Below are 17,266 nucleotides of genomic sequence, written 5' to 3'. Positions count from 1 at the left end.
TGTCCAAACGCAGTCAATAACACAGGAGTCTTTGGGCACACATAAGAGGAACTTTTATTCTAAATGTAACAAGTTTTACATGAAGCAGCTTTTTTTTTAAAGAAATACAGTACATCCCCATAGTACATTTCTCCAAATGACCTCTTATTTAGCCTTTTACATACAAATTATACTTTGTTTTTACAACTCCAGAAACATATGAAAATATAATTTAATGCACTTAACACATAATACATTCACTATACAATATATCAAAGACGTTCTTCCATACAGGCAGTACAATACTGTTACAGTTCTTAATTGGACTGTAGTTTCTTAACACCAACATCCATGCAGTGTAGATGTTAACCTAATTGCTCAATGCTGATAAATCATCAGGGGGGTTGATTTATTTCAGGGATTAAATAGTGTTCTACATGACCTGGCATTATATTATTATGGCACAAGGTGTTGGCCGCATGTGTTTCTCTCACAGCCCAAACAGCACGTCTGTGAGAGTGAACATGTGCTAAATGCAAGGCTAATGTTGGCCCCCTTTCATTCTATCAACGACGAGGACAATCTCAATGTTTGAACAGCAAACACAGTCTGAACTGAGCTGTCCGTGGAATTTCTTCAACTGAATTTGTCCTTAATGTCAAAACGAAACCATACAAAGATCTGTATGATTGGAATGGTTTGCAATTCAAGGCAACTACTGTACAGATACAGAAATCTCAGAATACTTGATACACAGGAGGTTTGGTGAACATCTTCCCGAGGAGCGTTTCAAACGTCTGCACCGAAGGCCTTTTGCCTCGTTTTGGTAGCTACTGAACCAGAAACGAGATTTTGGCAAAAGAAGAAGAAAAAAAAATGCTGTTTTGTTGGCAACTTGTTACAAAAAGTGCTTTAATCCCACCCTCAAAATAGCAAGGAAAACTGCTTTAGTCATCAGGGAAGTGACTAGGAACATTAAGTCACCATGACACACATAGTTGTCAGATCACTTTGGCAGGATTGTGGTGCTGAAATGCTTGCAAACGTCACCTGAGATCATCCTTTGGCACACACACACACACACACACACACACACACACACACACACACACACACACACACACACACACACACACACACACACACACACACACACACACACACACACACACACACACACACACACACACACACACACACACACACACAGCTTGTTTGCAGGGAAGCAGATGCAAAGAGGTTTTGGAATACTTGTGATATGGAAAGAAAAGTAATGGAGGTCTTACAACTGATTATCAACATGAAATCTGACAGAGAATGAAATATGTACAACCGTTTACAGGTTGGATTTCTCACCGCACACAATTTAGATTTTTTTTTTTTTGCTTTTGCCTCCACCCACTTTTTAGGGTCAAATGAGATGGCGGTTAAACAACCAAATCTTTCCTCAGTTTTCTCAGACTTGCTCTGCCTTTACAGCCAACGAGCATCATGTGTAAAAAACTAAACAAAAAAACAAACATAGTCTATTAGATAAATGATAAATGTGCAAAATACAAAACTGTGAACTACATAAAGATTTGACATTCTGAAAAATTAAGGTTGATTATTACCACATTTATACCATGCAGTCAAACATAGTGTCATAACAAAGTGGGATAAGAGAGGGAGAGAGAGAAGGATGAGAGTAACGGGTTGAGAAACAGCGAATGCTGGTGATGGTGGTGTTCAGATGGTTCGGGAATTAAACCTGAAGGAGAGTGCTGGTCACTGGCTCAGCCTCTACTGCTGCATCTTGCGGATGATGTCAGTAGAGATGGGTGGGTGGAAGTTGATGGTGTGGTGGCGGAGGCCCTGAGACGTTTTGTAGCTCTTCCCACACCGGCACTTGAAGGGTTTGCGCACCCTTATCTGGGTTCGATGGCCATTCTTGGCATGATACTTGATCCCGTTGACATTCTGTGATGACACAGAGAAACATGACACTTAACCTTTGGCTGATGTTCCCAAATCTACTTCTTACATAAACGGTACAATAATAAGAACCTAAGCTTCCTACAACTATCTCTTACACAAACACACACACTGTATGTATACTGTATATACATTATATTCAGTATATAATGGGTGTCTGGTGACATTAGGCTATACAGTATATGGATAAATACAATATGTTCTCATATCAAATCTATCTTGTTCTGCCCTTAAACAGATGCCTATTGCTGCTTCAGAATAAGTCATCACCCATAACTCTGTTATTCATGTAGGCAATGTCATTTTCTCAAGCTGCACACCATTTATCCCAACCAGACACACCACACGTGGATGGGAAATCCTGTAAAATTCCACATTCCTGAAGACAACTCGATGCATGCATCGATGTTGACATGCTTTAATGCTCAACTGAGGATTAATTTTCAACCGTTAACAGCGAAGACCCCATCTTGATTTTTTTACATTCTCCTTTCCATGAGCAAGTAACATCACATACCTCAATGTTTGTGTAATACAAATACGGTGTGTATACTAAGAAGATATGCTTAATGAAACCTACCTTGTATCTCTTTTTACAGCCTGGCACGGGGCAAGCAAAAGGCTTCTCGTCCCCTCCGTTCATGCACATAGAACTGAGGATGGACTCTGAGCTGATGGCGCTCTCTGTGGTCCACGACTCGTCACTATCGGATTCCTCAAAGTCCACCTCCTCCTCATCACACTCGCTACCTGTGGGAAACAGTAACTGACATTCATACAAACTGTTTTCTTTTCTTCTCTACTTCATGACTCAAATCTGATGTGGCAATCTTGTCCTCTGAGCCTTCGTTTTCTGGGAAGACTGAAACATGCCAATGGTGGGAAAGAATTTAAGCATTTTATTGAAGTCTTGGGGTCAATAAGCTTCAATTGTTCTTATTAGTAAGTTAAAGATGTTATGCAAGAAGATATACTGTATGCTACAAAACCACAAGAGCCAACCAGACAAGAAAGAGCATTAAAGACCGCATACTTCACAAGATAAGTACATGAGTACATGGGAAAACATCCCAAATGTACACTATAAATCAGACAAATCAGCTGGACTGTGGAAGCTACTTCTAATTCTCCGTAGTTTGAATGTGAATTTTTATTAAAAAGATGTCTCCGAAGCTCTCCTGCTGATGTAAAAAACGTACAGGAAAGTTAATCTTGTGATTACTGAAAAGCAAAACACGAATAGGAAGACACAGACTCTTTTCCTGGGTAAGATCACTGTGTATGCTGCCAGAGACTCCGATTTACATCAGCACGCGGATTATTGTGGCATGGTATCATGAAAATGGACATCCTAGTTGCTTATTAGTAAGCGATTCTTGAGAAGACTTGTTGACACAATACATATTTACCAAAATCAGTGAACATCCCCTCACGAACGGCTACCTGTCCTTACTTTGTGTTTGCTGAAAAAACAAATCCAGTGTTAATACACACCCTACGCTCTATTAACGGGCATGTTGTTAGCAACTGTGGGCCCCCTCTATGTTTACATACCCTTTGTTTACATACCTGTTTACAGAGTTTAGGCTGTGTAATAAAACCAGATTATTTTCCAGCGCCCGCGCGCGCACGCACACACACACACACACGCACACGCACACAAAACACAAAAGGTGTTTGACATAAGGCGATTTTGAAAACAAGCTTTTCTCAATAATCGCTGACTCCACCTCAACCCCTACAACATCACTACACTGCTGCTTGCTTAGTAGTCCCTAAATACTGGACATCTAATCCAAGAGTGTGTGAGTGTGTGTGAAGGATGGTTGTATACCTGTGGGAGTGCTGCTGCGGAAGGAAGAGGAAGGGGTGATGGGCGGCGTGACTGGAGGGGTGAGGTTTCCGCTGGTGTGGCGTGGGGGGGTGGAGACACTGATGCGAGACATGTTTCCCGTCAGAGACAGAGACAACTTGGGCTGAACCTTCTTCTTCATGGTGTCGTGTTCCCGCCGTGCCGCTTCTGTCATGAACCTGGAACCAAACGTAGGAGGACATAAGACCGGTCAGGGGTTTGCAGTCTTTAACAAGAAGAGGTTCATCTCATCCAATGCACAATCAGTGACTTGTTTGTGTAGGACCGCCCTGATGTTTACAGAGTTTACTAATGAAGCTTTTACTATACTATACTTTACTGTAGTAGAACACATGCTCAGGAAGGAAAAGGCATCATTGGTTCTGTTCCCATAAAACAAACACCAGGGTTTATGATGGATATTTAAGTATTTGGTAAATGTGTATCATAACAATTTAAATGTTAACATAGACGTTGTTAAAGCAAAAGTGGAATTAACAAATTAAGCGAGAACCCCTTCAAGATGTGTTTGTGAAGGCAGTTGCCACTGGAGCCCCTATTCAAGCCATATCAAAGACAACTGGGATAGACCTAGAGTAATATATATAAAAAACTAATACTGAAGAAATTCATCTAAGCAATCCACCACCAGAGGACATGTGAGATTGCTGGTAGAACCTCATAGGGGCAAACACTTCATAGGGCACTGACAGTAGTAATCCTGACTTAATGAAAAACTTAATGAAAAACTCTTAATGGAGGCAAAGACTAATCACATTAATGTGGTCAATATATCAGCTTTATAAAGTAGGTTTTTCATCATTTTCAATGAAAAAATTAAACGTTGAGCAGTTTTTTTTCTGGAAAATAGTTACTTCTCTTTACCGGTTGATGTAGCTGAGAGCAACATAGGTCGGCTGCTGCAGCTCCTGCTTCTCCAGAAGACGGGGGTCTGTGTCTGAGAAGGTCAGAGAGACAGAGATAGGAAGAATTTGGTACCATATATAACTCTTAACAATGGCACATCCTGTAGCTTTACAGAAAGTGAAATCTTGTCATAAAAGGCTATACTTGGAATAGATAATTCTTTTCTACAGATGGCCAGTTTCCCCTGCACTGTAATCTTTGTCTCATTGGGTGGATGCAATACACAGAGGTACACTGTCCCTTCATAGATCCAACCCCTCTTAAAACAAGCATCCACAGGTTACTAGTGCAGGGACAAGGATCCCTCACTGGCTTCCCACCTACAAAGTCTCCCAGTTTTATTTTGCACTACCAAGGCATTGTGGAACATTGTTTATATATTAAAACATTTAAAATTTTCAAATGGAGTCTGTCAAAATTGAACACTGAAACACATTGGAAACAATTAGTTTGTATCTTAATGGTGGATCATCTGATCTCTACGGGCCCATTTAACATCTGTAAAAAAAGAAATCTGCTCTTGTGACTGAACCTCTCTGCTTCTTTAAATCCATATCTATGTTCCCCCCCAACAGTGCACTCAGTGGCAAACAGAAGCAATCCGTGGTTGAACTGGTTAAATCCCAGGTATTAATGTGAATGCATGCTCAGTTGACTTGACTTATATGTCATGACATATAAGTCAAGTCAGCTGAGCCCGGGCCGTTATGCCAACCATACACTAGAAGACTCTGAAAATACTTTGAAAAGACTCACTGTAAGTCTGACACCATCTCACATCTAAAGACAATGTGTCATACGTCCAGGTTTTTGGTCACAGACTAAAATATTTTGCAAAGGCAGGGGGTCTTATATTCGAGAGACGACAACTAGATTCCTTTTGAGATTATGTGATTTCCCATCCTGCTCCCAGTGCACAATGGGCAATCTCTAATCTGTCCCACGTACAGTACAAATTAACATGTATAGTACAAGAACTCCATGTGTTAAACCTACTTTTTCTTAAAACCTCACACCCTCAACTTCTTAAATCAGCTCTCCCTCCCAGCATCACTCCAACGTTCCCTTGCCTGTGCTGACCGTCCTCACCACTATTTCTATTCCACCAATAAACCTTTTACACTCCACTCTCCTGGTCAGTGTCTGCGTTTGGATCCAACTCTCACTAATCGTAATTCATCTATTAAAAACTCTTGAGTGAAAATAATCAAAATGCAGGATATTGGGCAATGTGCAGTAGAATTAGTTCAAACATGATGTCATAAACCACTGTCTAGACTATCGTCACTGTTTAGTTTGGTGTTGCTGGAGAAACTTCTCAGTGTACCCAACATGTTTCCTGTAGTCCTTTGTCCCTATTTTCCTACTAGTTATTTTGCCCTAAGTGCTCTTTACTGCACGATTGGGCTACTTCCCTATTGCAATGCAAAAAGCCATAATCTCCTAGCTTCACTGTTTTATTTAAAATATAAGAGAACACAACATGGCAAGTGCCTTCTGTTTGAAACTTCGATTCCATTTTACTTTTCGAAAAGCTGCTATGCAGACACCACATTGCTCATACATGACCACACTTTACAGAGTGCATTTTGCAATGCTGTGCTCCAGACATTCATCTTGCTCAGTGGTGCTAAATGTACAACAATAGCCAATCTCCACACCCTGAGGTGAAGTGGGCTTGACTTCAAACACTCTTCCCACTGGCGTCCATGTGGGAGAAGAGAGATGCCCCATAAAACAACAGTGTCTACCACTTACTAGCTGAGCCTCCCTGTCTGCCTCTGACAGAGCTGTGAAAGGCTGCTACCCCCATGTGGTTAAAAACCATGGCGTGTTTCCATCCACAAGCACTTTTATACACTAACACCTAAGGCTATTTGTTACTTTTTGTTAAATTAAAATGTTTGCTTTTGAAAGGAACAATGACTACAGTGTAGCTTTAACATAATCTGTTTAGCAAGTTTAAAAAAAGAAATAGGCCTGTCGTAGTTGATATCATTTAATGATAACATGGCTATGGATACAAAACATATGGAAATAGTGTAATTAAAGTTGTCCTGGTTAAATGGGCAAGCAACACCTTTGTAAGGCTGTAATAAAAGCCTGAGTCAGAGTCAATTATAAGCTTTTTATTCCTGTTTGTTTGGAACAAAACACCTAAAAACAGATTTGCGGTATATTTTCTGCAGGACCAAAGACCTTGTGCCAAGGAACAACGTATTAGGTGTTAGTGCTGCTCACATCATAGACAGATCTAATGGTGATATTTTAATTAGACTCCAAATTGTCAAGGTGTGTCTAAGGGGGCAAGCTTAGTGCTGAATATTGAATGTCAATACTGTATGAGTAACTACTAAGATTCATATGCACGATCAATAATGAGTAACTGTCAAGTATCGAAGACTGGCGTCGATTGCTTGGTCACATTTAGTTTTGTTTACTTTGATAATTTCAACTAGCTAACTGAGGCTTATAGTTTATGTTGATTCTAGCGGCACCTTTGGACAAAAGCGGTAGTGTTTTTTGACACCAGTGCCCGGGCGCGTGCTGGCGGCACGAGCATTTGTTTAGGAAGCGAGTGAATACTGATGACGTCTGAGAAGAAGGACCACAGCAGATGCATCGCAATGAGGTATAGTATTTGTACGTGACTTGGTTAGATTAATAATGGTAATATTACAATGGTTAAGCAAAGTTAACTTTGATTTAGTACCGTTCACAAAAACATGATGTTCCAGTCCTCCTGCTGTAAATGGTTTTGACCAAAAAATATTTATTCTAGACAGAACTGGGACCAATATAGGAAACTTTAGAAACCCTGGCATATTCAAGAAATAAATAAGAAACAGGACATGTGTTTATGTGTTGTGTATAGATTACTTCTTTGTTTGTGGACGAGTTAAAGGAAAGCATGGACACAAACTCTTTAAAGGAAACACAGCACAGAGAGTATTCTCTACTGACTCAATTTTGCCATGAAGGTGATAAGTTGATGGTACCCAGAGAATTCAGCCCAAATCAAATTTAAGTGCACAAGGGGAAACACACATCGTAGATGTCTAACAGAAATCTTTGTCGACAAATTGATTTCTGCCTACTGTTTAGTTTATTAACGGTTTTAATATTAATGGTTTTATTATTAACTTGTTGCGTATTTGAAATCAATCATAGCCTATTTCACAGCTCACCTATCATTTCCTTTGCTCTTCGTTTGCATGAAAATACTGGGAAAAATTATCAGCATTGAGTTTAATCTGGGTGAGTAGGCTTATACAGTCCACACATCCTTTTCGTAGCATTGTTGTTGGTTACAACTTACATTTCGACTTTCCGGCTTAAATGCAAGTGAACACACCGAAGTCAGAAGAACGACTTCAGATCTCGGAAACTCGGACCATCCAAGGACCACATGAATGTACCATTAGAACAGCTTAAAATTCAGCGCCTTAGGCTCAGGAGGGTTCTCTCAAGGCCTCAGTCATAAGCAAGTGTTTCATTAACAGTGGATGTATCCCCAGTGAAAAGGGACAGAACACCTCTCTTTACTCTCTAGCCAAAGTCATGAAAACACGGAGTAGGAAAGACACACTCACAACAGCACTGTTCCACAGCTAAGAGCTGGAGGTGGCGCAGAGACTATTCTGAGCGCTTTGTGTTGGTATGTGTGTGCACAGAAAATACCCCCTTAACATCCCTAATGAGCCTTCAGGGGTGGAATGGCAGCCTGCTCACCGACGGCTCAAACAGCAGTGGATCAGACTGTTCCCACAGGCTGTAAATCACACACACCTCAGGTGGGGACTGGGGAGAGTGTGGCCTGCTGGGGCCAGCTCCCGCAGCCTCTGCTTGTCTTTTGGGGCCACCAGCAGTCAAGAACCAGGATGAAGGCGCCTCAAGTAGAGATGGGAACCCCTCTAATCAAACTACACAGGTGGTCCACCTAGGTGGCCGACTATTAGAAGCCTTCTGGGAGACAATACAAGGGTATTTATCCACCATCGCCAGTCCCAAAAGGCAAACAATCAGTCCCTTTAAGCCTCAGTGATGGTTAATATACAAGGGGAAAGGCCAGATGTGGGATTAAGTAAAGAGAGGTAGTCAAGCAGAACAAGTATACAATGTATAATACAGCTCTATAATTTTTTCGCTGAGATATACTCTAAAATGCTTCCATGTACGGTTTCGATTTTCTTGAAATTGCAATATTGCAGTTCGCTTTTGGTCGAGGGAAAACAGGATACAACTTATGAAAGCTTACACCAAACCTACTATCTGTCTATGGGTAACACTTGTATATGGGAGTGTACACTGAGTGGGTTCAGTGTATGAGAGCATAAAACATGATGCAATACAGTTTTTGCCGATTGCTAAAGCACAGTGGGCACAACTAAAACCTCATGTGCAAAACACTTAACACAGTGTGCACTACAGAAGTCCATGGGTTCCAAACTGTGTTTCATTTTTCATTCATTTCACGCAAAATGCATTCAGAAACATCATTGACCAAAACTCAAGAACTCTTCTCCCATTCATAAACAACAACCTGCAAAACACTGTGTATTTCTGGCAAAATGTTCAATTGCTAAGACACTGTGCTCAAAACTCTTAGGAACTCATACAAAACAAAATATGGGATTCTGCATTTACCTTATCGAAATGTGTTGAAATCGTAGGAGAATATTACCAAGAATATTACCGATATGTAAAATAAAAAAGCTTATTGAATTTCAGCTAAAAGCACAAAACTTGAAAATAAAGTAGGCCTATTACAATTCTTTTTTTTTACAGTTTTTGCCAAATGCTTACACACATGTTGCAGAATTTGTCTCACTGTATTCAAAACTCATAGGAGCACATTCAAAACAGAGTGATGGCTTCTGGCATTAGCTATATTGAAATGTATTGCAAATCTTAGTAGAATAGTACCAATATATAAAATAAAATACACAGCTGATAACAATTTCTAGTTACTGTTGGACCTATAAAAAGGGACAGGTTCACAATTTAGATCTCTTGGGAAAAAATGGATCCAGAAAGACAGGTCGGTGTTCAGAGAAGGGTGCCCGGGAGAGTCATGATGCGAGGAGGACCAGGAAGAGGAAGAGGGAGAGGAAGAGGACAAGGAAGAGCAAGAGCTGCTGTCTCTGATGAGATCAGGGCCACCATTATCACCATGGTCTCTCAATGACTGAGGCAGGTTTACGGGTCCAACCAAATATCATACGATCAACAGTGGCATCAATTGTTCGAATTTTCCGGGAAACCAACAGGTAAGATCTGCATTCCTATAGTACAGTAAATGATGAACTGAATTCCTGTAACTAGGCCTAGGCCTATGTAAAGGGTCATTTTTAGTTGTTCTTTCTAAATGTGTTTTATAATATTGATATTTTTCTATTACTGTATATACAATAGGATCCAAAGATTGCCTCCCACTGGAGGAAGAGGCAGAATATTTACTGATGCGCAGGAAATAGCAATTGTTGACATGGTTGTTGCCAACAATGCTATAAAACTGCGGGAAATTAAAGAGAGAGTGCTGGCAGACGATGAGATCTTTGTAGATATCAATTCAGGAGTTTTTGTTGCATACAGTATCTTTTATTTTTTTTTAGTAAAAAATAAAAGATACTGTATAGCACCAAATTGCTGTGTTTGTCATTCATTCTTGTCATATGGTACACTACAGTCATCAAATTTCATCTTGTTTTCTCATGAAATATTGTTTTACATGTGTATGTGAAATCAGTCGGATCATTTAAACTTCAAAGATTTGACTTTAAATATCAAAAGTTCATCTTTTATATTTTGCTGCTCGTTGTTAGTGTTTTTTAAGTCTGTGTGTTGTGTGTGTCAATGTGTGTTTTTCATTGTAACATGTTGCCAGTGTTTGCACCAGTGAGCTTGTTTTGAGACATGTATGAAGAGTTTTGTTGCTGTGAGTGATTTTTGGAGGCGAAATTAACTGAATTGCACAGATGGGTTTTAGTGATGAACACTGTGTTAAGAGTTTTGCACATGTGGTTTCAGTTGTGCCCACTGTGCTTTAGCGATCGGCAAAAACTGTAATGTGGCGTTCCAATGAATCACAGACTGGTTTGCTGCCCTAAACATACCTCCATACAGAGAAAAAAGAAAATACATGTAAGATATGATGTTTATCACTGTAAAATGTGAGGCTCAATGCTGAAGATAGGGAGGAACCTAACAGTTCTCACCCACTCTGTATGAGAGATTATACTCTATTACATTTTGGTTTTTTGTTTTTCGTATGTATTGCACAAAAGGAAACTCTTGAAACCAAACCTTACACTCCCTTTTCAAAACAGTTTTTAGCATCAATATGATACACACATGCACCATTTGAATTACTCTTTCAAAGCAGCAACAGTATACATGGATGTGCTTTATGCAAAACACAGATGTTTTTAGAACTTTGTAAGGTTTTTGAATTTAGAAATATCTTTTTATATCTTATCTATATTTTATATCTTTTTTAAACAGACTTTTTGAAATATTGATATGCTAGCCTACTGTAAAGTTTATCTAGACACATGAAAATAAAAATAGAAAAGCTTAAAAAAGCACATTGCCTTATCCACATCACATGCAATGCCATCCTCTGACTAGCAAGTAGTAAAATATTGCCTGTTGTCCAGTCCAAATGTCCTAGTTATGGAGCTACTGTGTAGCAAGTCAGGTTGGACTCACTCAGGCCATGAGATACTGAATCAAATTGCTCTGTTTTCATTTACTCTTGTTTTACCTAAACAATATGGTATGGTCAAATGGAAATATGTTACTCTTACAGTATTTTCTAATGAAAGTGTTTTATTTGAAATCACTCAGATCATTTATACCTCAAAGATTTTAAATATCAAAAGTTCATCTTTTATGTTTTGCTGCTTGTTGTTAGTGTTTTTTAAGTCTGTGTGTTGTGTGTGTCAATGTGTGTTTTTCATTGTAACATGTTGCCAGTGTTTTGCACCGGTGAGCTTGTTTTGAGACATGTATGAAGAGTTTTGTTGCTGTGAGTGACTTTTGGAGGCAAAATGAACTGAATTGCACTGATGGGTTTTAGTGATGAACATTGTGTTAAGAGTTTTGCACTTGTGGTTTCAGTTGTGCCCACTGTGCTTTAGCAATCGGAAAAAACTGTAACATGTTCTCATTAGGGCCCTTATGATGGCCCGCAACAGGAAACTAAGGGACTATCACACAGCCTTCCTAAGGCAAACGGGGGAAGTGACGCCAGCTGCTCTCTCCTTACGCCCTCCACTACCCTCTGCCCCCCCCACACACACACACACACACACACACACACACACACACACACACACACACACACACACACACACACACACACACACACACACACACACACACACACACACACACACACACACACACACACACACACACACACACACACACACACACACACACACACACACACACACACCTCTCATTTCCACCAGTGTCTGGCTAGAGCAGAGTGGTGAGCATTACGGTGACATGTTTATGGCGGCTCTGAGCAGCGGGGGACATTAGCAGAAGTAGTGGCACAGGTAATTCATTATGATGTGACCTCTGAGTAGGAAATTAAAGTCAAGATCCATGTGTAAGTTGCCTTTGCTGGTTACTGAAAGAAAAAAAAAACTTGTGGAGGTTGAACTATTATAAATATGTTTAGAACTGAGAGAAAAAAATTAAAACATATAAATGATAAGCATTCATACTAAACATAAAGGGAAATGTACAAAAACCCACACTCATATGTTTCTTTGATATGCAATGATTATTTTCATTTGGATCGATCTGCTGACATAGACTGTATATAAAAGAGTCTGCTGATTATATTCTCAGACTATTGATGAATGTTAATTTAATTTATTTGACAAGACAATACATGAAATGTCACAAATTAATAGGTTCAATAAGGCTTTTAAAGACTTTAATGTATGTCACTGTTCTAAAAGAGGGACTCTCATACCTGTAGCATTTGACTACAGCAAAATCTCATTAATACAGTAATAAATGTAACAAAAAAATATGACACATGGTCTGCATCGAAACTACACGCGCATGTCCTGTGATGCCAACATAGGCGGTACATTATCTCCTATGAGGAATGTTTTATCGGTCGCAGTCCCCGAACAGGAACAGGAACAGGAGCAGTGGTGTCGGGGGATGGGGAAATGTAATTAGGCCCACCAGGTGCACAGATCAGGGAACTGGTTACTGCTTCCCAAATGTATTACTTCCGTGCAGATTTTTTTTTGGGAGGGGGGGTGGGCAAAATCTACTAAATTAGGCTTTAGGGAGAATTGGCAACAAACCGACCATTGAGGAGATCTTTCAAGCCTAACATGACTAAACTTTTCCCTGGTCTTACCTTGGGGCTCATTAGCATCTCCTCTCTTAACTTTAACTGAATTTGTTGACTAAAGTATAGTGGACCACCCAGCACTCACACAATCAACTGGTGTCATGAGGGTGGAAAAATATAGTAGATCCATTTGAGTTTGTTTTATCCCCCATGGGCTGGAAATTGTTTCATGAGATTCAATTATTATTATTTGTTGAGTGTGTGTCTGTATGTGTGTGTGTGTGTGGGGGGGGGGGATTGTAATGTTTGTGTTCCTATGTATATTCAAATCAAAATCTTATAACAGGGATTTAATCTGTACATCATCAAGAATGACCAAACAAGTTTTGGGGTTTCTCATATTTTTAAAGCTAATAAAGTAATAATCTCCTCAAAGAACAGCAATGTATAGGTACAACACTACCCTGGAAGGATTATGATGTGTTCTACTGTACTGTTAAATGAGTAGAGGAAGTAAGTCTTGGCAAACAATATCCACCATAACTGTTAAGTCCAGCCATCTCAAGAAGGAAAGCTCCCTCAAGCAGCAGCAGTGCAGCGCCACCTCTTGTTCACATACCTGACCAGCAGGTCGGCAGGGAAACACTGGGAGGAACAAGAATGTGCGCTTGTTTTCCAGACGCCTAATTATAAAGAGAATGTGCTTCAAGCAGCAGGCCACCAGATGAGGAGGAAGACAGGCCAAATCAAGCACTCTCTCTGTAATTATGCTTCACAGGCGCTTGGCACACTGCGCAAGATTTCGCACTTCTCAGAGTGGGCCTAGGCCAGCGGACAAAGCAGGGGTGGCAGCAAAGTTTTTCCACTCGGAGCCAACTAATTGCCTCATTATTCCCCAATAAGTCATTTGGAAGTCTTTTTTCCTCTAAGGCTCACACCTCGGACACATGCACAGCACACAATCACAGGGCAGAGGGTATTAAAGCCAGTCAAGCAACAAACAAGCGCAACAGAGACAGCTTGGCCTTGTCAGCTTCAATAATAAGAGTCTGAAATATATAGTTGACCAGATGTAGGAACTAAAAGAGACACACTGCAAAGAGGGCAATACAATGTTTCTAGATTAGACTTTGTTAAAAGATATGAATGCTAAATCTAATCTTTAATAAGTTTCCACCTATGCACACATTGCACAGGGAGAATATAAAGGGCTGTCTACACACATGAAATGGTTCAAAGCTTTTAAACACATGTGGAACATTTACTATGCAACTAAAGTGATTTGACTATAAAATAAATATTAGGCCACATTAGTTCATAATAAACTAAAGTAACTGATGCTCCATTTACAGTTATACTCTTTAAGATGTTCAAGTCTGTTAAGTTCCTATCTATCAAATAGTGAGTTAAAACAATGGGGATTGAACATATGACCCACTGATGAAAGCGGTGCTTTGCCCAGTAATACTAGTGTGTCGGTGGCTCCCCTCCCACGCTGCAGCGGTGCATTCCCTTGTACTTGGGACATGGGAGCTTCAGACTCAATAGTACTGAGTTCCGACCTGTGTGCATTTCAGTACATTAGTTTTTGTCTTTTGTATACAGTCTATGGTTTTTATAAGACATGGTCCTAGGTCCCACGCTTTCAAAATTGATGAAAAGGTCATTCTGCATCATGTGTGAGCTGCCGTGTCTGAAGTTCCCCATTTCCCATATACAATCAAACGCAGCAGGTATGTATGCCTGAGTGTTGTCACTGCGGAGTGCCGACTGCTGTAGCGTACAAACTTTCCGTCTGTAGCTTACTTCTCATAACCTCTGGGTCACAATGGTGGAATAGAACACACAGAGAAAGCATTGTGCAGGTGCGAACTGCCAATCTTCTGACTTTATAATATTTGGTTTGGGAAAAAAAAAACTCTGGTGCAGAAGCACCTGCAATTACATGTACAGCCACTAGAAACAACAACGTAATTCAAATACGGCAGAATCAGAGTACAGCTTAAAATGTGCACCGTTTCTAATCGGTCTTTCATTGTCACACAAATTCTTCAAACAGTTATCTTCAATTTTGCAAATCAGAGAGTGAACCATTAAGGATTTACATTTTTAATTTTATTTAAATTTACCTGTAATGAATAGTCAACCCCATAGGGAGCTCTTTTGTTATTGTCTTGCCTCAACCAGAGGTGGCGCTGTTGATTGTGTTGGGACATATGGCAGTGCTAACCATGGTATTACCTGGTGTAGGTGTACTGTATAACAACACTCATGTGGGATTGGATATTATTTGAAGGCAATACAACATAAACATAATAAAACTATTATTGTTCTGACTGTGTGTTGCAGTTCTGGACATAAAGCAACAATGTGCAAATCTATAGCCTACATTGCTATGATAAACAACACAGTCTCTATACATACTGGCTTGTAGTACATTGCCATTTTCAGAAAGTTATATAATAATGGGATTTGGCCTTTAGCACAATTGTACATGAACATGATTCAAACCTTTTATTATTTTCTTTTCAGAAACCTACATAGTATCTGATATTTCCCCATCTTTGTCGGATGACATCTTATGATCACAATATCACACACATGGGGATATGCGTATTTTTTTTTCCATATGTGGCAATAAAAAAAGAATAAGGCTATGGTATGTTTTTGCCATTTAAAATGTGTGTTAAACTGAACACATTTCTGACAAAAAAAGTAAAGATAATATAAAAACCATACTTATTATGTCACTAATGTAAGAATATACAGTATGATACCTTCTGAATTGTGAATTGTCCATAGCCTACTGATGATATAGCTATAATAATCAGAATAATGAATAAAAAAAATCAATATGAAAATAGGCTATAAATGTTTATGTTTTTTTTTTAAATGCGAATGTTAATTTCATAACTGGTCAAACACGACAGTAGCCTAAGAATAATAATATCAGAAAAATAACTAACCTAAATTGATTTTAAACGGTAATAGGCAGGATACATGTGGAAACCTTTTAGGCTATATAGGCTACTATCTATATGGTGGAAACATTGTGGATCTTTGAAATATGCAACAATAGTTGCAAAGATAGGCCAACTAGGCCACATATAGAATGCAATAGCCCATTACCTACATTATTATTAAACTACATTATTATTAGAAACAAACCGCTTGATAAAGTGATTAATTCAACAGTTAACTGGTTTTCGAGTGTATCCTTATTTCCAGCAAGTTGTATGATGTTGTCATGCGGATTGAACCGAGCTATAGAATAATAATCAGTGCATCTTCTTTGGCTCATGCTCACTGCAAGTTTAGGCACGACGTTTCCGAGGTTTGCAGGGCCTTGCGCTGTTATAATGATGCACGAGCGATGGAGCGAACCCACTGAGCATGAAGAAACTCTATCTTCCTGTCGGTGTATCAGAGCACCTCGGTTGGTGTTGCCGCAGTTTGGCGTTGATACAGAAATGCGTCTGGTGAACACGACACGAACTGTATTATCAGCACAGAAACACCAACAGCCACCACACCTAGCAACAGGGTTGTCAGGACGCAGGAAGTAACTTGCTAGCTTGCTAACGTAACCACTCCTGCTGGTTGCAAACATCGGCCATTGCTAGCTTCGGTGCTCATTAGGCTGCTTTTCGGCTCTTACCGATGTGGTTATCCTCGATGTGCACGATGAGCTCGGCCAGAGTGTCGAAGTGAAGTCCGCAGCCTCCGAACCTGCAAGCATTGGAGAAGAAAGAGGCAGCGGCGATGCCTGTCATGGTCGCTGCTGCATTGGAAATGGGGCCAGGCAACCAGCGGCGGAGGTGGCGGCGAGCAGCGGGGAAACAGCAGGCGGACAGCGGTGGGAACAGCTGGAACGGCGGGGGCGGTTCGGTTACTGCTCCGAGCTGCGTCAAAGCAGCTGGAGAGCGACGACGAAACCGGAAGTAAGACACTTTGGCTTTTATTCTATGCTTTTATTAGACAAGCATACACAGTTGTAGGCTTAATTTGAATGAGGCTATACAAATTCAATATTAGTTGATGCGTATTTTATCTAAACCTTGTGAATTTATCTAGCCTAGTTTGATATTTAGGCTGATTTAAAGTTGTGGCGAACAAACAAACTTAACAAACAAAATAGCTTATTGGACTAGGCTACATCGGTTGTAACACACCAAAGGACTTCGAAACCTTTTATATTGTGGCCA

General features: G+C 40.0%; 1 protein-coding gene across 1 annotated transcript; it reads right to left on the bottom strand.

Annotated features, from left to right (window-relative positions):
* Nucleotides 1-89: 89 nt before the first annotated feature.
* On the bottom strand, nt 90-16,903 carry jazf1b (JAZF zinc finger 1b). Its single transcript, XM_080038899.1, has 5 exons — nt 16,720-16,903; nt 4,691-4,763; nt 3,788-3,984; nt 2,534-2,703; nt 90-1,938 (listed from the first exon to the last, which is right to left on the bottom strand). Exons 1-5 carry the CDS (start codon nt 16,832-16,834, stop codon nt 1,762-1,764), a joined length of 732 nt encoding a protein of 243 aa, XP_079895025.1. The 5' UTR covers nt 16,835-16,903; the 3' UTR covers nt 90-1,761.
* Between the last annotated feature and the right edge of the window lie 363 nt (nt 16,904-17,266).

Source organism: Ammodytes marinus (assembly GCF_949987685.1).
Source record: "Ammodytes marinus genome assembly, chromosome: 13".
NCBI lineage: Eukaryota > Metazoa > Chordata > Actinopteri > Uranoscopiformes > Ammodytidae > Ammodytes > Ammodytes marinus.
The sequence above is the reverse complement of the archived record's forward strand: the minus strand, read 5'-3'. Positions and strand labels throughout refer to the sequence as shown.